Source organism: Centropristis striata, chromosome 5 (assembly GCF_030273125.1).
Source record: "Centropristis striata isolate RG_2023a ecotype Rhode Island chromosome 5, C.striata_1.0, whole genome shotgun sequence".
Lineage (NCBI taxonomy): Eukaryota > Metazoa > Chordata > Actinopteri > Perciformes > Serranidae > Centropristis > Centropristis striata.
The window spans coordinates 20,841,762-20,863,159 of NC_081521.1; the positions used below are offsets into that span (position 1 = coordinate 20,841,762).

The following is a 21,398-nucleotide window of genomic DNA, read 5'->3' on the forward strand; positions in this document are numbered from 1 at the left end:
TCATGTCTGCATTGATTTGTATAGCAGCTATAGGCGTAATGAGATGCCTGTCATAATGTAACTATTGAGTGAACCCACTTTCACAGACTACTAATTGAAACTGCCGTGAATCAAGTGGTTCTCCAGAATAACACAATGACACTGTAGATTAATTAACTATCAGGCGCTTCAAACAAAAGTAATTAGGAGGTAGGGACCTCTCCGTCCTTCTATTCTTAGTGCTCTCTCTCTCTCATTCACTCTGTGGCTCTCTCTATCAGAAACATTGGTGCATAGATTGATCCCCGTGAAATCCTTTCTGAAATTGACACAGCCCAAATGACTGGGGATTGCTAGGCCATTTTAGCACACAGAACGGCTTAATTAATAGAGACACTGGAAGTAAATAGAAAAAGAAAAATCCAAACAACAAATTAGATTTCTGCGCTCATGAATATTCCTGCCGCGACACTGCCGTTCACCCTGTTTTTAGGGTGTCACTTTATTGGTGTATGTACTCTGTCATTACCAGCGAAATGAGGTTGTATGATGGAAATTGGTGGCAGCCGGTTGTTATATTTAGGCGGCTAATGATGCGAGCGAGTGTGAGAGGGAGCACAAGTAAACAACTAATTTACATGGCAAGGCACAATAGTCATAGCTCCGTCTCCGGCTCCAACTCTAAAGAGCGTTTTCTTTTGTGTGGGTGTTTGTTTGGCTGAGAGAGAGAGAGCGAGAGAGCGCACAAGGGAGAGGCTCTGGGAGGGAACGGGGGCCTTTGTAGTTGATATGTTTTGAATGCCACACGAACACCTGCAAGTGTAGCGAGTGCCCTTGTCGTGACCCTCATTTTCTAATGAATGCACTAAAATAGCTAATGAGTGAGGTATGCTTGCAGAAAGAAACCTGCATTGGAGAAATTGTCAAGTTGTGTGCCTCTGTAGTTGTGTAGGGAGGGAAAAAAAGATGGAAATAAGATGCTTTTATTAAAAGAACCCCACTCCCCCCCAGCCCCTTTAAAAAAATGATGTCAGTTTCATTACAGAGATAAAAAAATGGAATTTTATCAGCCCATTACTTTATCACCAGTATCCATCCTCTGATATGAACAAATGAGGATTTAGAGAGCATGACTACATTGCAGTATATATATGAGACTAGTAGATAAGTGCCTGTAATAGAGAAACTTGGTTATCTGGATTTAATGATGAAACTCGCGTCACGTATTTCAGTGAAAAGCAGAAAATCAAATGGAGCCCTCATTTGATCATCTTCCCTCCTCGCAGTGGGCGCCTTTGGCTCAGATTCAGATCAGTAACATTTTACATGATTCAAGTTTGATTGTAATCTGTGTTGTCAGAGTCATGCTGTGTAATCCTATTATTAGTGTATTTCAGAGGGAGAGATTTGCTGTTAGATCCCTGTGCAAAGACGCTTCTAATTAACATCTTCATGTTTGGTCTTTCCTCTGCTAGGGATTGATCATGCTCCATCTCTGTAAACTGTGACGAAATATACTCGGGTATATTTAGTTCGGTTAGTTACACTTGATATTCTGTTGAGGAAGGTATGTGCTCAACATTTAGAAGAAATATGTTATTCAAGTGGTGTAGAGAGTAGCACTGACGCCTCAAAGCAGCAGGAGATTCTGTCCGAATTAGGCTTGCGACTTTCCTGCACAGAGTTTACATGTTCTCTAGCAAACACTTACAGTCTTTGCACAACTGGGCTAAATGATACATTATGATCAACACTTTAACAGACAGTAACAGCAGCATGTACACCATGTACTGCATATTATGTGTCCTGGCTTCCCTCTTCTTTCCTTCTCTTTGAGAGTTCATAGCTTGCATTCAGTCCTGCTCCTTCATGCAGTCTCTATAACCCCTGACAGGTAAGCCTCTGGGGCTGGGAGGCTGATTGCTCTCCCCAGGGCACAGTTAGTCCAGTCTCTCGGTGAAGTACCATCTATCTGTTCTCATCCGTCATTCAGAACTACACAGCTCTTCCTTCAGCTGTCAATCAATACACGAATCCAGGCCACTTAGGGGTTATTTGCATGTTAACCTAGTGCTATGGATCCCCTGGGTCAAAGATAAGGCAATTGATTAATGATTAGTGAGTGCTAGCATTTGGACATCCAGTTGTTAATGAATGCAAATATCTCTCTAGCAAAAGTTGGCTGAAGTAGTTGCAGGTGATGGGTAGTAACACCAAAGGCTTTTTTGGACCAGAGGAAGTTTGTCATAGTTATAAGAACTTAGTTAAGTCTAAGAAGAGAGCATTTTTATTTCATCACTGCTGCAAGAACTACAAACTATTGTAGTTTTCTCATTGAGATTTAGAACCTATTTTTCAAGGGAGACATGGCCAAGATAGGCTGCAGCAAATACAAAACAGTTACAAAATTACACAGTTAAAATGCAAACCAAGGACAAACACAAAAGCAAAAATGATTACATTTATAAACGGATTATAAAAAACACATACATGTTATAGAGTCGTCCTCAAGCACTCTCAGTTTAGATTTAAAAGCTCTCATTGATATTAACTTTTCCAGTCATTCTGTAACTTACTCCATGCTAAAGGTGCCGAGTGGACAAAAACCCTTTCACCCAATTCAGTACGGGCATATGGAATATGGAATATTGGAAGAAAGCTGTTTAAATACAGCCAATGCAGCAACAGGACCAGCCAGCACATATGGTGAGCTGCTGAAATTGACCCACCTTTACATTAAATACATTTATTATCTGACAACTGGCTGTAGAATCCATTAATGATGATCAATCTGTATTTAAAACACCAGGGAACATGTCTGACAGCACTGTGCAACAAAGTTGTCCTGCTTGTGCATTTTGAATGTAAAATTTATAATATTGATTTGATTATCACAGGTCTGTCATGACTGGAAGGAAGATGGTGAAAATGTTCCTTTACTCTTGTTTGTTCTCTTGTTTTAAACTCAAGATTCAAGCATGCATGTAAATGAAGTATTGATCGGACACCTTTCTAAAGGCTCTTTTACTCAGCCTTGCCCTCCATCTTGTACCCCAGATGTAATCCTGCCTCCAACCCTTCACGAATCTCAGCCGAGCAGTCGCTCTTTAGTTTTAAACTCTTTGGAGAGAACATTCCACAGCCAGCGATCAATAGCCTCCCCGGCAGGGCGTGGAGGTGGCGACATCAATTACCACTCGGATCAAGTTGATAAAGTAGCGTCCTTTCGGAAATGGCAGTTAGCCTCCTTGTCATTGTGTACAGGAAATAGGGTTGTCTGCATTAAAATAAGGGGACCTTGAGCTGAAATAACTTGTTGTACAACCGGAGCACACAGTTTTAACTGCATGTAATACTTGTCATATCAGTCAAACCCTTGGTCAGCCAGAAAAACTGTGAAAACTGACATTTTCAGCTTGCCTGCTCATCTGATGTGCCATAACATTCATGATGTTTACATACATGTGTAGATAAGATTTTACTGTAACTACTAGGCTAAAAAAACCCACCTTCACCATTTATTTACCCCTGCAAGCTCACCAAACACCTTGCTGCAAATGAAGTTGCTTGAATTACAGCTTAAAGCCCCTTAATTGACCATTAATTGGAAAAGATGCAAACTAACTAAACTGTGTTTATATTTGCCTATCAGCACTGAACACAAAGTAAAGCTAAGGCCATAGGGATTGTCATTGTTTTACTGGTATAAGCCACTTTGACCTGATGCTGGTACAACGGGAAAAGCTGAGGGATCACCAAGGTTTTGGTGAACAACGTGAAGATCACACAGTTTGTTCATTCAGGTGAAGGATTCTGCCTTAATGAGTCGGCAATAATTAGCAAAAAGTTAACTTAATTGTTGTTTGCCATTTTTTTTATTAATCTTTGTTTTGTCAGTTCACATTTCTACAAATGGTTGACAATGTAATGGATTATAGATCTATAGATAATCAAGCTATGATAAATCTGGATTTTAAACATTGCAGAGAAATTTGACTTTACTGGGAAATTAAACATTTAGAATGTATTTGTAATGTATAATTATGTGAATAATAATGCAAAATTTTCTTTAATAAATGCTTTGGTTTAAGAAAGTAGCCTTCTGGGTGGCTTTGTAAAGTCAAATCAGTGGAAAATCCACATAGAAAAGCTCTTTTTCATTCCAGCTGAAAATTGCACCACATTGGCTGCCATATCTATAAACTATATATCTGTATATTCTGAAGTATTTGACACAGGTAGATGTGTCAGCCTTTATTTTTTCTCAGCCTTCTACTCTCGTGAGAGAGGGCGCTGCGGGTCGTAGGGGATCGCACAAAGGGAGCTGACAGCTAACACAACCCCTTTTAAAACGCAGAAAAGGGATTGATTCCTGTACTCTTGTTGCTTAGCAACTGCAAAGCCTCGATGAGAGAGGATATTGACCTCTTGTTGATAAAGTCCAATTACACCCCCCCCCCCCCCCCAAACACACACACACACACACACACACACTCTGTATACCCAGAGGTTTTACAATGCCATATGTGGTCCCCCCTGTGTGTACAGTGTATTGTTCACGCAGTATCACAGAGAAATATTACACTATGATTGTCACCTACTGCTGTAGGTCTGTGAGTGGGATAACACATCTTGCATACAATGAATTGGGTTAACAAGGGCACTCAATGGGACTAACTAGTTCTTGCTGCTAATTTAGTCAATTACCCTGTTTTTAGACCTCCCTCCTCGCTAAATGGCCCCAGAGCTGCCGCAGACAAATTTCTATCATCGTGACAAATGTAATTCAGCTGCAGCAAAAAAACTGTTACGCATGTTCCAGCATGCCCTAAAATGAAAATTGATTTCTAAATTTCATTAACATTTTCTCCTCCTTGTTCTGTGCACTCCCCGTGTCCATGCTTAGCGAGCTGCATGCTGTGATTATCACGTACTAATCGATTTGTTCTTTCTGGGGGATGTGTGTGGGTGTGAATGAGCTTTGCAGTGATCAGTTATTCTGAATTTACTATTCAAGCTGGGTAGTATAATAGTAACTTTCTATCTGTTGGGTTTACTGAGAAACACAATGAGCACTTTGAAGACTGCTTACATACTGTGTGTTTGTTTAAGAGAGTCAGTAATTCCAGAAAGAAGAAATGGTGTGTGTAAAGATATCATTTGAATTAACATTTCATCTTTAATTCTCACTTCTCTTTCCTTAGAACACATCGGCTCCATCATCGCCTCCCTGCTGAGAAATCTTAAGTCCCAACAGAGAAGCAGACTCCTCAACAAGTTTACAGAGAACGACTGTGAGAAGGTTAGTTTTCATCATCTTCTGGCTCTTTTTCCTCTTATCCTTCCCTCTTCCTCCACTTTTTTTTTTGTATCTCCTGCTTTTGATTGCCAGCAGATTGCTTCATCAAGATGCCAGAGCTGAGGTTTTTCTTCATCGAACATCCAATGCTTTGGTTACAGGGTCTCTGCAGTACAGGGCCTACTTTTTCTACATTTAAAGGCCTTGAAAACAAACTTTCTGTATTAGCTGCTTACTGTGGGTGGTGGGGTCTAGAACCATAGACTGTAAAAAAATAATGGATGTAGTCACCGTGACAGCAGGAACAGATCAGGAGCCGAAATGACAATCTGTCTAACACAAGGATCTTTATTTCGAACATGCTTAAAAACAAAACAAACAGATAAAAGCATACAGCATTACAGCTAAGTGCAATGATAAAGAACATAAAAAGGAATGCCTGTATGAAACCTTGATGTCGGTCTCAATAAACAAATTCTCCAGGCACTTGCACCTAAATATTTCATGTTCGAAAAGAGGTAGGAAGAAACACAAACGTATTTATTCCTACCCGTTTTGTTGTGTGTGTGTGTGTGTGTCCATCCATCCATCCATCCATTCTCGTCCGCTTATCCGGGGCCGGGTCGCGGGGGCAGCAGGCTAAGCAGGGCATTCCAGGCGCCCCTCTCCCCAGCCACAACGTCCAGCTCCTCCTGGGGGACCCCGAGGCGTTCCCAGGCCAGGCGAGAGATATAATCCCTCCACCGTGTTCTGGGTCTTCCCCGGGGCCTCCTACCAGTTGGACGTGCCCGGAACACCTCTAACGGGAGGCGCCCGGGAGGAATCCTTACCAGATGCCCAAACCACCTCAACTGGCTCCTTTCGACGCGAAGGAGCAGCGGCTCTACTCCGAGCTCCCTCCGGATGTCTGAGCTCCTCACCCTATCTCTAAGGCTGAGCCCAGCCACCCTACGGAGGAAGCTCATTTCGGCCGCTTGTACCCGCGATCTCATTCTTTCGGTCACTACCCAAAGCTCATGACCATAGGTGAGGGTTGGAGCGTAGATGGACCGGTAAATCGAGAGCTTTGCCTTCAGGCTCAGCTCCTTCTTCACCACAACGGTCCGGTACAACGCCCGCATCACTGCTGATGCCGCACCAAACCGCCTGTCCATCTCACGCTCCATTCTAGCCTCACTCGTGAACAAGACCCCAAGATACTTGAACTCCTTCGCTTGAGGCAGTACCTCTCTCCCCACCCAGAGGGGGCAGTCCACCGTTTTCCGGCAGAGAACCATGGCCTCAGACTTGGAGGTGCTGACTCTCATCCCAACCGCTTCACACTCGGCTGCAAACCACCCCAGTGAGTGCTGGAGGTCTCGGCTTGATGAAGCCAAAAGAACCACATCATCTGCAAAAAGCAGAGATGCAATTCTGAGGTCACCAAACCGGATCCCTTCCTCCCCCCGGCTGCGTCTTGAGATCCTGTCCATGAAGACCACGAACAGAATCGGAGACAAGGGGCAACCCTGGCGGAGGCCAACACCCACCGGGAACGTGTTTGACGTTGTGCTGAGTATGCGGACACTGCTCTCACTTTGGTTATATAGGGACCGGATAGCTTGTAGCAACGAGCCCGGTACCCCATACTCCCGCAGTACCCCCCACAAGACTCCCAGAGGGACACGGTCATAAGCCTTCTCCAAATCCACAAAACACATGTAGACTGGATGGGCAAACTCCCATGCCCCCTCCAGAAGTCTCGCAAGGGTAAAGAGCTGGTCCGCTGTTCCACGGCCAGGACGAAAGCCGCATTGTTCCTCCTGAATCTGCGGTTCGACAATCGGCCGGAGCCTCCTTTCCAGCACCCTGGAGTAGACTTTCCCGGGGAGGCTGAGAAGTGTAATTCCACGGTAATTGGAACACACCCTCCGGTCCCCCTTTTTGAAAATGGGAACCACCACCCCGGTCTGCCAATCCACAGGCACTGTCCCAGACCTCCACGCGACACTGAAGAGGCGTGTCAACCATGACAACCCAACAATGTCCAGAGCCTTCAGCATCTCAGGGCGAATCTCATCCAACCCTGGCGCCTTGCCGCCGGCCAGCTTTTTAACTACCTCGGCGACCTCCGCCAGGGATATTGATGAGTCTTCCCCTGAGTCTTCAGACTCTGCCTCCTCTACGGAGGACGTTTTGGCTGGATTAAGGAGTTCCTCAAAGTGTTCTTTCCACCGTCTAAGGACATCCCCAGGTCGGGCCAGCAGGTCTCCTCCCCCGCTGAACACAGCTTGGGCCAAGCCCTGCTTTCCCTTCCTGAGTCGCCTGACGGTTTTCCAGAACCTCTTTGAGGCCGACCGGAAGTCCTCCTCCATGGCCTCCCCGAATTCCTCCCATACCCGAGTTTTTGCTTCAGCGACTGCCGCAGCTGCAGCCCTTCTGGCCGAACGGTACCTGTCTGCTGATTCCAGAGACCCCTCGGCCAGCCAAGACCGAAAGGCCTCCTTCTTCAGCTTGACGGCCTCCCTCACCGCTGGTGTCCACCAGCGGGTTCTTGGGTTGCCGCCACGACAGGCACTGACGGCCTTCAGGCCACAGCTCCTACCAGCCGCGTCAACAATTGAGGCTTTGAACATGGCCCATTCGGACTCCATGTCCCCAGCCTCACCCGGGATGTTGGAGAAATTCTTCCGGAGGCGTCAGTTGAAGACCCTGCGGACAGGGGCCTCTGCCAGACGTTCCCAGTTCACCCTCACTACGCGTTTGGGTTTGCCAGGTCTGTCTAGCATCCTCCCCCGCCACCTGATCCAACACACCACCAGGTGGTGATCAGTTGACAGCTCTGCTCCTCTCTCCACCCGAGTGTCCAAAACATGCGGCCGCAGATCAGACGATACGATAATAAAATCGATCATCGATCTTTGGCCTAGAGTGCTCTGGTACCAGGTACACTTATGAACAACTCTATGCTCGAACATGGTGTTCGTTATGGACAATCCGTGACTAGCACAGAAGTCCAATAACAGAACACCACTCGGGTTTAGATCGGGCAGGCCGTTCCTCCCAATCACCCCCCTCCAGGTACCATCATCGTTACCCACGTGAGCGTTGAAGTCTCCCAGAAGAACAATAGAGTCCCCAGATGGTACCCCTTCCAGGACACCACCCAGAGACTCCAAGAAGGCCGGGTACTCCGAACTGCTGTTTGGTGCATAGGCACAAACAACAGTCAGAGACCTTCTCCCTGCGACTTGCAGCCGCAAGGAGGCGACCCTCTCGTTCCTCGGGGAGAACTCCAACACAGCGGCGCTCAGCTGGGGGCTTGTGAGTATCTCCACACCCGCCCGGCGCCTCACCCTGGGCAACTCCGGAAAAGGAGAGAGTCCAGCCCCTCTCCAGGAGTTTGGTTCCAGAGCCCAAGCTATGCGTGGAGGTGAGCCCAACTATTTCTAGCTGGTAACGCTCCACCTCCCGCACAAGCTCGGGCTCCTTCCCCGCCAGCGAGGTGACGTTCCACGGGCCCAGAGCTAGCCGCTGGAGCCGGGGGTCAGCACGCCCAGGTCCCCGCCTTTGCCTGCCGCCCGACTCTCTGTGCACCCGACCCTTATGCCTGAGTCTGCGGGTGGTGGGCCCACAGGTTGGCGGGTCCACGTAGTCTTTTCGGGCTGAGCCCGGCCGGGCCCCGTGGACAAAGGCCCGGCCACCAGACGCTCGCCTGCGTGCTCCCCTCCCGGGTCTGGCTCCAGGAGGGGGCACCGGTTTACCCGTGCCGGGCAGGGTACACTGTTTTAAATGGTCCCGCTTCATAAGGGTCTTTGAATCGCTCTTAGTCTGGCCCCTCCCCTGGGACCACTTTGCCATGGGAGACCCTACCATGAGCTATTGCTCCCGACAACACAATTCTTGGAGGATTCTTGTGTGTGTGTGTGTGTGTATATGTATATAAAGATTTATATATATATATATATATATATATATATATTTATATATATGTATATGTATATATATATGTATAATATACATTGTATATGTATATATATGTGTATATATACACAAATATATTTATATATATACACACACATACATATCTATATATATACATATATATATATAAATATACACACATATATATATATATACATATACACATATATATACACATACATATACACATATATATACATATACACATATATATGTATACATATACACACATATATACATATACACACACATATATATATACATACATATATATGTAAATCTAATGTAAATAAAACAGAATATGGTCATTTACTAAGTCTTTGTGACATATATTCATTTAAAAACTGTACAAAAACAATATATTTATCGTTCAAACTGATAAATTTTTTAAACTTTTTTTATTCAAACTTATTGTGAATTTTGGTGCATTCTGTTTTTACAACTTTTGTAATTGTATTTATTTTATTTTCATTTATTCTGTATTTCTAAAATTTAAACTGAACACACAGTACTGAAGTTATAAAGCTACTTAATTTTATTTTTATTTTCTCAGTTATAATTTCTATAATTGGTTGTCAATGTTGTCATTAACAAAACAGTTAAATATTGTTTACTAATGTGACCTTCTGAGTATCTTTAATAAGATATATCAGTGCACAATCCACATAGAAAAGTTATATTTTTCCATTCAGCTCAAAAAATTCACTATATCTGCTGTCAAACGGGTTATATGTGAACATTTTCCCTTCTAACATCAGTATCTCGTCAGTCTCAAAAGTCCCGTATCCGTCAGGCTCTACCAGAGGGAAGAGGCATGTTAAATACCTTCAGGTTCACGCTCGGGTCATTCACTCAGTGACTGCATTGCTTTGTGTGTGTGTGTAGTGTCGAGTTCTGCCATGTTCCACAACCTGAGAAAGTGATTGAAACATCAAGCTTGACACCTCAGCTGCAATTTTCTTTCTGTTACTGCCACAATTCCCCTCACATATGCAAAAAACGTCTCACATCAGCGTGTTGCTCAAGGCCATTTTAATAGGACGCATGACTTTTGATGTAGAAAACTGCTTGCCGTGCAAATCAGACGTGGATGTCTTCTTCACCACGAACCCAGAGTCTCATTTCCATCATCATTTGTTCATTTTACAAAGATGTTTAATGTCCTTGACTTTATGCTAATACAGCAAATAAGAATCTTTAAGATTAGATATTGGCTTGTTTTTGTTTTTCCCCTTGATAAAAGCTCGTCACAACAATTTGAGAGGTTGGCAGTGAATGATCGATGTGAGCATATCAGGAGTGAACAATGCACATGTATCGCATTTATGATAATACATAAATATTTGCCCTCTGAGTCTCATCTAGTGCTCTCACTTTCTCTCTGTTTCCTTCTCTCTCCAGGTTGATCGACTGATGGAGTTGCATTTTAAGTACCTGGAGGCTGTTCAACAGGCTGACAAGAGGATCGAAGGAGAGAAACACGTAAGCATCTCTCCTTTTCCTTCCCTCCTTCCCTCTCACCCACTCTGTGCTGTCTCATTTACACTGGCTTTATATCCGGCAGCTTGTTGGATGAATATGTGTTTACATGTATTCCTTCAAATTCTCAGCTTTGCTTTGTTGACTTCCAATGAAGTGCCATCATGCAGTAGTGAAGTTATACAGCATGTTTATCATTAGTGTATGAACTCAACCCAACCGGACCCACTCAAAACTGGACCCACTCCATCAGACTTCATACATGTCAAAGTAATTCATTGTGTTTTCATTCCAATTTTATCCAGAGAAAGATTAAAGCGCTGAAGCCTTTATGTTGTTTTACTTATACGATCTTAACGTTAAGTCCAATCCTCAATGGATGCGTTTTTTTACGTGCGTCACTCGAACATCTCATGGATCAAAGGATTCCATTCTAATCATTGTGTCAGTGCCCATCGGAAGCATGAGACACTCATCTCACGTAGACACCCCACGTTTTTTTACGGGTCATGTCCAAGTTATGTCATCTTTTAGAAATAAAATCACACAAAATATATAGCGCTCAAAAGTTTGGGGTCACCCAGAAAATGTCTGTGTTGTTTTCCTTGAAAACAAATAGTTTTATTCATGAAATGGGTCACAAAATGAATCGAAATATAGTAAAGACATTGACAAAAGATGATGGGTAGAAATAATAATTTTTATTTAAATCTTCAACTACTTCTAGATACTGTTGATGTTGTTTTAATGATCAATGAGTCTTTCAACACTATGAACGTGGATTAACACAATGTGCCACTGGAACACAGGACAATATGTAATAGATATTTCATAAGAAAATCAGCCATTTCCAGCTTTAATAGTCATTTACCACATTAACAATGTCTACACTGTATGTCTGATCAATTTAATGTTATTTTCATTTTTAATGTGTTTTCCTTTCAAAAATAAGGACATTTCTATGTGAGCCCAAACTTTTGAGTGCTAGTGTAAGTTTTTGATTTCTGCCCATGATTTGACATAAAAACTATAAATGTTAATGTTTGATTGGTCAAAGTCAAAGTCAAATTTATTTATATAGCGCATTTACAGACGGCTGAGCCGCACCAAAGTGCTTCACATAAAAGTGCAAAAAGTACAATAAAATATAGAATTGACAAAGGTAAAAAGAAACAAAACAAACCATAAAAAAACAAAAAAACTTTAGTTGCAGGCAAGAGAAAAGAGGTGGGTTTTTAAGTGGGATTTAAAAACATTTAGTGACTGCGCTGCACGGATGTGGAGGGGGAGGCAGTTCCAGAGTCTGGGGGCTGCTACTGAGAAGGCCCTGTCACCCCTTGTTTTTAGTCTGGACCTGGGCACCTCCAACAGCAGCTGGTCAGCTGACCGTAGAGCTCTGGAGGGGGTGTGGTGGTTCAGAAGATCAGACAGGTATGTAGGGGCCAGACCATGGAGGGATTTGTAGACCGTTAGAAGAAGTTTATAGTTGATGCGGTGACGGATGGGGAGCCAGTGGAGCGATGCGAGGACCGGGGTGATGTGATCGTGTTTTTTAGTGCAGGTGAGGAGTCTGGCGGCTGAGTTTTGGACCAACTGCAGGCGGCGAAGCTGCAATTGATCCATACCAGTGTAGAGGGCGTCACAGTAGTCCAGTTGTGATGTGATGAAGGCATGAATAGTTCTGATAGTCAGTTGGTTATGTGCCCACGTCATGTGAATGCACTCATAATTAGATTGGGAAATCCTGGGTTGACTTACTGAGTTTTAACCAGCGTTCTGTCAATCAATCAAACTTTATTTATATAGCGCTTTTCATACATATAAATGCAACTCAAAGTGCTTTACAAAGTGTTTTTTTGTAGGACGACTTAGCCTGATTGTGGTTGTGCGGTTAAGTGAAGCCAGTTAGGAAAAGATACCCTGGGTATGTTGAACTTGCTTCGTAGTCCAGGGACCTGATCTGAATATGCCCTCTTCAAAACCAGAGAGCAAACCAGCCGTGCTTCTTTAATGGTATAGTATTTTAAACTGCAAACCTATTGACTGACAATCAGCAGCAGCATCACCAGTTCTTCCAAAGAGTCCCCAACATTAAGTTTAACATCCACTGAAGTGAATCCCAGCATAAGTCAGTGACAGACAACATTACACCAGCTTTGAATCTTGATAAAAGTTCCATATTAATGTGTTGCTTTGCTCCAGTTCCTTTCTTAAACACTAACGTGCATCATTAAACATTATACCTTTACAATCAAGTAAATCCGGAGCAGTCGTTGTGACCAAAAGCCTCCAGTGAAACAATGTTGCCTTTATATTCTGCTGAGGTTAGTACACAGTTACAGTATATGATTTAGTGTGGCAGAGGGTCTTTACTGTGATTGTGTCTACAGCTACATAGACTGAGGATATTTACTTACAGCAGGCTTTGTGGCTCCTTTAGCTGCTTTACTGTGCAGAGGTTTTGAGCTTGATTGAAAATGCCACATTTGGTCTTTTGCAATATGTATTTTAGGATGTTTGGAGGTGATAAATATGGGAGGAGGGAATAAAAATGTATAGAATTGCCAGCTGCAGTCGATGTTTTACTGCTGACTAACCACTGCAGCTTGCAGAGGTTGAGTGTGTCTGAAATTAAAAGCAGGTGTATAAAGTATAAATTTACCAGAGTTGTCCGTTTAGGACCAGTCTCTCTGTTTCTCCTGACTTTTAAGCTCTAGGTCACATTACTGTTATTTCCTCACACATAACGTATGTCTCATGGGACGTCTGCACACTTGTAGTTCCAAAGGTGTCTTTTCTTTAACCAATATTCCAAATACAGCAGAAGAAAACACTTTATTCTCTTCCCCAATGCGTCGCAGCATTTTGGCAACAGATCTTATCTAGCGTCATTTTATGCAAATGAGAGTAACTGTCAGGCTTTGTAAATATCTCCCAACAAGCCTGACTGCTGCATTACCGGGTGTTCACACCAAACACAGCGCTGTGTTAAATAATTCATGTGTTGAACTTTTGTTAAAAGGGAGGTAAACAACAGAATTAGGTTATTTGTGTGACAAAGTAATCTGCGGAATGTGTTTGCATGTACTTGATTGGCCAACACTGTGTTGCAGGATGACATCATATTGCATAAGTTTTAAAAGTTGAAGGTGTACACTCGTATCAACTTATCTAAAGTAGACGATAATTACTTCTCACGGTTTGTGACTCAAGTTTTTTTCCCATAACTTTATTTTTTTACATAACTTCCGTGGCTCACGTGACTACTTCACTTTCTGCATTTACTTACATTTATTTACTGTTTAAACTGTCTTTTATAATGCCTATCCAGGAAGTTTTCTTTCCCTTAACCTAGGTCAAGGGTTTTGTAGCCTTAATTCACAGAAACTGCAGCTTTTTACAATTGGATTAGATCATACTTTATTGACCCCACAACCGGGAAATTCACTCGTCACAGCTGCAAAAAAAAAAGAAAAAGGTGTGAATATGAATTACAGAAAAAAAGAAAAGAAATAAAAGGTCAAACAGGTGTATGTCATTTCTTGTTGAAATGTCTAATAGGATAAAATAATGAAATCATACAAACCTCTAAGGTGAACTTGAATGTGACATCTCAATGTTGGCAAAAAAGCCAATATTTTCAGATGTATTTGTAGCATCTTTGCAACAACATCCAAATTTTAAACATTGTCTCCTATCTTTGCTACATATGGACAGACATGGATGTAAACTGCAGCAGAGGATGTGTCTTTGAAAAGGTCCTTGGCACTTTTGAAATAAATTGTTGCAGAGGTGATAAGTGTGTGGTGGAATTGACTTTTTTGGAATTGGATGGCAGAGTAATACAAGTAAGAGTGGTGATGTACCGGTAGTTGTTTTTTTTTTTTTAATGAGTGGTTCTCGTCCTCACTCTGTCAGTGGGTTATAAATATCAACTTAAGTCATCTAGTCCAGTAATAAAGTCATACAGTCCTGCAAGCAGGCTTACAAACAGCAGCATAAACAGCGTAACAAACTCTAATTGATGGTCACTAGTGTTATGACATTCACACAGATAATGGCAGACTAATTATTGTTATTTGTAGGAAAACAAGTTTTAGGAGCTTGTTATGGGTCTAATCTTTCCACAAACCAGTTCATTTAAAACCTGCTGAGAAAAAATTTAGCAGGAACCCTAACCTTCCATTACAATCATTTACTGGCAGAAAAACACAGACTCCAATACAGTCCCATCCAAGGTTATCATAGTTTTGGATTTTTCTTTCGTTTTAGTTTTAATTTTGTTGTGATTTTTTGTTTTCAAATTAAGTTAGTTTTAATTTGTTTTTTTAAGTTGAGTTTGCTATTTTTAGTTTAGTTTTTATTTTTTGAAAATGCTTAGTTTTAGTTTAGTTTTTATTAGTTTTTGTGTTAGTTTTAGTTTTTTTGTAATGGGCTATGTCTTGGGTGGGAGATTCAAAGAGGTCATAATAAATGTTGCCTTTATTTCCTTTGGTTTATCCATCTTAGCCCCAATAAGTTTATTAACTGTTACAGTTCTGGGTGTTTTGAATTTTGGTTCAGTTGTAGACATCCCAGTCTCAGTAAACATATTTATGTGTTCCTGCATGTTCACTAAGCAGTAGCTATTTAGTTGGAGCTAAATAAATACATTTCACATTAACCAAAAAGAATTATGCAGTGTTTCCCCTACATGTATTTTGCCGCTGCTGGAAAAAAAATGTGATTTGTAATATCACGGTTGAACTGAAGACTTTCACTTGCACACAGTGAAAACACAACATCCAAAGTTTACAGAATGTTGCGCCGGCGACACTTTTAACCAAAATAACTAAACGGTTTGCACTGTCGGGAAAATTCTAATGTTTTCTGAAAGCTGAGAAGTTGCTCTTTACAGCCAATATGGTGTCATTATGGTAATTTAACTCGCGTTTCTCCCATAAGCCCGCAAAGCAGGAATACACACACTCAGTGGCGAAGAAATAGAAACATTGGGTTATGTATGAAAAATGTTGACAAAGACGAAAACGAAGGACATTTTAACTATAATTTTAGTTAGTTTTAGTTAGTTTTGTAACCACACAATACCGTTTCAGTTAGTTATCATTTTTTTAAGAACTCTCGTTTTTATTTTTTATTTCAGTTAACAAAAATGTTTATTCAATTGTAGTTTTTCGTTATTTCGGTAATTTTGTGTCAGTACCACAAATGACGACATGTATGTACGTATCAAGGCTCCTGTTTCATGACACAAACTCGCTGTTGTAAAAATGCTGCAGTTTCTGTGGATTCATATTATAAAACATACATAAGTACTCTTTGTTATTCGTTTCCTCACCGAGAAACATCCAAATGAGTGAATCATCCCTGACACATAAACTCTATAATACACTAAAATAAGAAAAAAAGTAAAAAAAAAAAAAAAAAAAAAACGTGATTCACGTAACTTCAGTTAAAAATCCTTTTCATTTTTGTTTTCACATGGGACGTGAACCCCACTCTCCTGGGTTGAAAGTCCACCATTTGTACGACCCATCCACCACTCCAACCCCCTACCGAATGTGGGAATCTGCTTTTTTAACTTCGCTTGGCTGTCAATCACTACTACGTCAGCAAGATGGCAGAGGACGTATTACAGCAGACGGTGAAATACATAAACATAGCTTGTTTTTTGCCGCCTGTACACACGACTTATACTGACATTTTTGAGGGGAGAACAGGCTGCATAGTCATAATTTACTTTAAAGCCAGCTAGATTTGCAAAAAAGGCTCAGATTGCATTATAGATGTTGAGATATCAAACGCAGTGCCTGTTATAAAGGGTCGGGATGTGTGATCAAAAGGTTGTCTCTTTTATGGTAGATAAGATGTACAGTTCCACATAGTGTCACATCTAAAGCCATGAGGAAAGAGACCAAGAAAAACCATCACAATCCTGCTGATAACAATATGACAGTTTACAGAGGAATGGAAAGCTTGCTAGCTGTGTGTGAGGGCCCTTTTCAGCTGTGTGTGTCTGTGTGTCTGTGTGTGTGTGTGTGTGTCTGTGTGTGTGTCTGTGTCTGGGTCTGTGTCTGTGTGCGCACGTTGAGCTGAGCCAGACGGACCGATGGAGGGATACAGATAGAAGATAAGTGGCCAGGCAGGGGATATAATGGCTTCAACAGAGAGAGAAAGAAAAGGAAGGAAGACAAGACAGAAAGGCACACAGAGATACTGAACATATAGGATGAGACAGTTTTAAAGAAAGGGAGTGAATGGTTAAAAAGGAGAAATACAGGGAAAGCAGGAATAAAAAAAAGGAGTTGAGTGAAAGAGGTAATGATGAGGGGGCAGGGTGTGTGGGTGGAGACAGATAAGTGTGAGATTCCTATCTAAAGATGACAGAAGATTAATTTCTCAGACAGACATCGGGGTGGGATTGCCAAGAAAAGGCCAGACAGTTTGACATTTTCTCCCCCTCCCTCCCTCTCTTTCTCTCTTTCTCTTCTCCCTGTCTTCTTCTTCTGTCGCTCTCCGTCCCTTCCTCCAGGATGGAGATGGAGAAAGTATGACTTTGTGATATCCCGGTGATAAGAAACCTTGTCACTATCTTTGAAGCCACACTGCTGGCCTTCCCCGGTTCACAGCCTCACAGTGAATGAGACACACACGAGGCGGAAAGTGATAAAATACCTTTACGTTTGTGGCACAACAACAATATTGTGTTTATTATAGCTATTCAATAAAAGCTGGAATATCTTATCCTTTTGCCATATGTTGAACTCTGTCAGACGGCAAGCGCTATACAATGAATATGAACATGTTATATTGAGTGAATGTATCAATAGATTCAACTCTTCTCTGCTAAGAATCATCATTTTTTATCACCGCGGATAACAAGCCTGCAGGGCCACTACGATCATATTCTAGCCTTGAGAGTTTATGAAGATGCTTAATTTAAAATTCTACGTTTTCAAGGTTAGGGATTCATTTCTGAATATGTTCCTTTTTTTCCAACATCAGAAACAAACGTGGAAACATAAAAATATACAATGAATACAAACATACAATGAATATGCTTACATTTGAATATCCACTTTGAACAATGCTTGGTTGTCAACATAATTTGGTGTTGATGATCTCATTTAAAGTCATTTTAAATTTTATATTTCTAATGAAACAATCCTGTCGTCATACAACCCCCCCCCCCCCCAATAAAGTTTTCATACTGTGAAAAATGTAAGAAAAAAAGGATTTGCAAATTGAGGGTATCCGCGGGGTCGTAAACAGCCTAAAATCCAATAATTTGAATTTAAGGACATAAAATGTCTAATATTCTATTAAAATCTCATAAAATGTCTTAAATACGAGTTTGAGGATGCTGTAACAAAACTACAAAACGGAACCAAGTACCTATGCAGCCCGGTCAGAATTAATCTTTAATTTATTTTTTATTATGTTTGCCAATATGTTTTTATTCAGAGTTCTATACAAATATTAGTTCACAATAGAGAGGCTTCTGGTGCTTTTAGTAAGGTTAAGCAATTTACATTTTATTTCAATGTGGCAGAGGTGTGAATAAATTCATATACTTGGTAAGTTATTCCAGGCCTAGGATTTTCCTTCATGTCTTTTGTACTTTTTGCCAGTATGGATGTGAAAACCAACTGAAGTGAGCATAAAAACTTTTATTTGCCGAAATGAATTAATGGAAACGCAACCAGTAAAACATTAGCCAGTTTAAAGGAAGATTTTTTTTTTTTTGTCAAATAATCTTTGACATTTTATTTTGTACTCATGGATGATGCTGCACTGCAAAAAAGCCAACTTGTATTTTTTGGCCTAAAGCAGTGATTTAATTTGGTAAAACGTGGAAATATAAATTACTGACATTTAGGGCAATAATGTGTTAGCACAACAAAGGAAGCCAGTTGTCTGCTCAAAAACAAGTTTGTGAGTTGTTGTTACTTATATCTTTAAGTTGGGGTTCACAAAAAGGGACAATAGTTCTGCTAACTCTTATTTCTTTGTTGTGAAATTTGGTCATTAGCGAAAGCTAGCGTCTAACTGATGCTAGCGACTAACTGATGCTAGCGGCTAACTGATGCTAGTGGCACTGCTTGTTACAGCTACAAGAGTAGCCATTAGCGTATCAATGCTAACTCAAAATTGTGGTCACAACATTAGCTGACATTTCATAGCGGTGTTACAATAGTGCCAGAGAAATTCAGAGTTGAGCAAACTCAAAAACAAAACTTAAAATATTTAGTTTAATTATCCAACTTAAAATTTTATAGAAGTTTGTTGCCTTGAAATTTTGAGTTCACCCATCTTTTCTTTTTTTGCAGTGTGGGGCAGGATCAGCAAAGAAAAAATAGGAAAAAAAATTGACGGAGAAACAAAAAGATTTTACTTCAAACTGAACTGAAATTAATAATAATAATAATAATGATAATTAGCAGTAGTAATAATAATAATAATAATAATAAAAAGTAGTAATAGGTCGGATCACATCATCTCATAAAGCACCTTTTTATGTTGAATTTTTTATGTTGCTCTTGGGTATATTTTACAGTGTAATGGTTATGTTTAGAGCTGTAACACAGGCTGCAGTTTGGTTCATACAGTTAAAAATTTATACTGATATTTAGAGTCTCTGTGCATCACAGCTTCCACCAAATGTCACATGTAATGTTAAATAAGTTGATAAAGACGCCAACCCAGTTCTGTCCGGCGCCTCGGCTGAATCGGCTGCCGTCAGCAGCGTCGTTTTATCTCTCTCTGCCGTGCCTTTTTGGTTTCCTCTAGTTAAGCCTGTTTTTAAGGGGCGGTAAGCAAAATGTTTTTTCCTCTGCAACATATTATCCACAGATTTCTCAGGAGGATAGCAAAGAAAAAGCTGCTGCTGCTTTTTCTCCCTGTCTCCAGCCCAGTCCCTTTTAATAAGCTGCTTATTTTCCTCCCACCTTGGTATCTGTCCTCTCTTTCTATCCTTCTGATTCTCTCCTGCTCTACCTTAAAGCCGCTTTTCCGCATCAATTTTTTATTTTTGTCTCCTTCATGCCTGTTTTCTTGGCTTTTACTCATCCCTGAACATCTTTTACTTCTCCTCCCTCCTTTCTGGAGTGACGTTTTCTCTTCTTATGTGCTCTCCTTAATTTTTATATCCTCTTTTTATTTTTGCGATCCACTCTTTTCCTTCTCTCCTCATCCTCCATTTCCCTTAGTCCCCGTCTTTCCCATCGTCTCCTCCTTCCCTCCGTCACACCCTCTCCTTATCCTTTTTTCTTCTCTCCTTCTCCCCCTCTAATGCAACCGCTCTCACCTGTCTTTTTCTCCTCCCCTCTCCGTTCCAAACCTTCCCCCTGCCCTCAGCTTGTTGGTAACAGCTCTTGGAGATTGATGAAGCTCAGCAAAACATGGCCGAGGCCGACCTCAATACTGTAAAATGCCTGAGTGCACTTTCCTAGCACCTAAGAACCCAGTTGCTCGCTGTGTTTTAGGGTGTATGTGTGTTAGAATGTGTGTTTGCTCTTCTGAGCTGTAGCGAGAGTGTACAGCAGAAACGGGCTGGTTTAGCATTGCTGACAGTAGACATTTTAACACCAGTCTGTTGGAATTGGTTTTGCACCTGGATGTGATAAATTTGGTTTTCTTTAACGTCCTCCAAGAATAAATGCTCTCTCTCTCTCTCTCTCTCTCTCTCTCTCTCTCTCTCTCTCTCTCGCTCTCTCTCTCTCTCTCGCTCTCTCTCTCGCTCTCTCTCTCTCTCTCAATGTCTGTGTTGTTTTCCATGAAAACAAATTGTTTTATTCATGAAATGAGTTACAAAATATATCGAAAATAAAGTGAGGACATTGACAAGGGTAGAAATAATCATTTTAACCTGTACAAATCTCCAACTTTACCTCTAGATACTCAACCAGCCTGAGGAAGGATCATTTTATTGCTTCTCAAATCAGCACAGAACAGTTTTCAGCTGTGCTAACATAATGCTCAGGTGTTTTTATGATCAATGAGCGTTTCAACACCATAAACGTGGATTAATACAATGTGCCACTAGAACACAGGACAATATTTAATAGATATTAATAATTTTTAACAAATTGTGCTTTTCTTTAGGGTTAATAAGGACATTTCTAAGTGACCCCAAACTTTTGAGCGGTAGTGTATGTAGTCTGTATGTTGTAAACTTTTTTTGTCATATGTTGGCAGTTTGAATGTAGCTGTCCAAGATCAGAAATAGGAAGCTGCTTGGGATTTAACGCAGATGAACTGTCTCCCGCTGTCCAGCTGAGTTCAGCACACACTGCATGACGCTGCGTTCTCAGTACCTTCTCTCTCCTGGTACCACTGCTGTTTTGCTTTGCCCCACTTTGAGAACAAACTCTAAATTGATGTGAGCCCAGAGCACAGGGCTGTTCTTTTTTTCTGTGAGATTATCATAACTTGAAAATCAGCATGTTGCCTTGCTCGCACTCTCACAAAGTTCCTTTTTTTCCCCCCCAAAAGTTTACTTCATTATCAACCTCTGTATCTCTGTTTTTTAATGAGGATATGTAACCTCTCTCTTTCTGGTATTTGCTTAAGCCTCATAAAGAGCATTACGTCCCCCCCCCCCCCCCCACACACACACACACACACACACAGATACACACGCGGTCACAGTGGGTTTTTGCAAAGTGCTGACAAAGAA

General features: G+C 41.4%; 1 protein-coding gene across 1 annotated transcript in view; it reads left to right on the plus strand.

The window, feature by feature from the left end:
* Positions 1-21,398, plus strand: part of ctnnbl1 (catenin, beta like 1) — an 89,132-nt gene that overhangs the window by 45,158 nt on the left and 22,576 nt on the right. The window contains exons 12-13 of the mRNA XM_059333269.1: positions 5,184-5,281; positions 10,643-10,723. Of these exons, the coding sequence (XP_059189252.1) occupies positions 5,184-5,281; positions 10,643-10,723 (179 nt within the window). The remainder of the gene's footprint in view (positions 1-5,183; positions 5,282-10,642; positions 10,724-21,398) is intronic.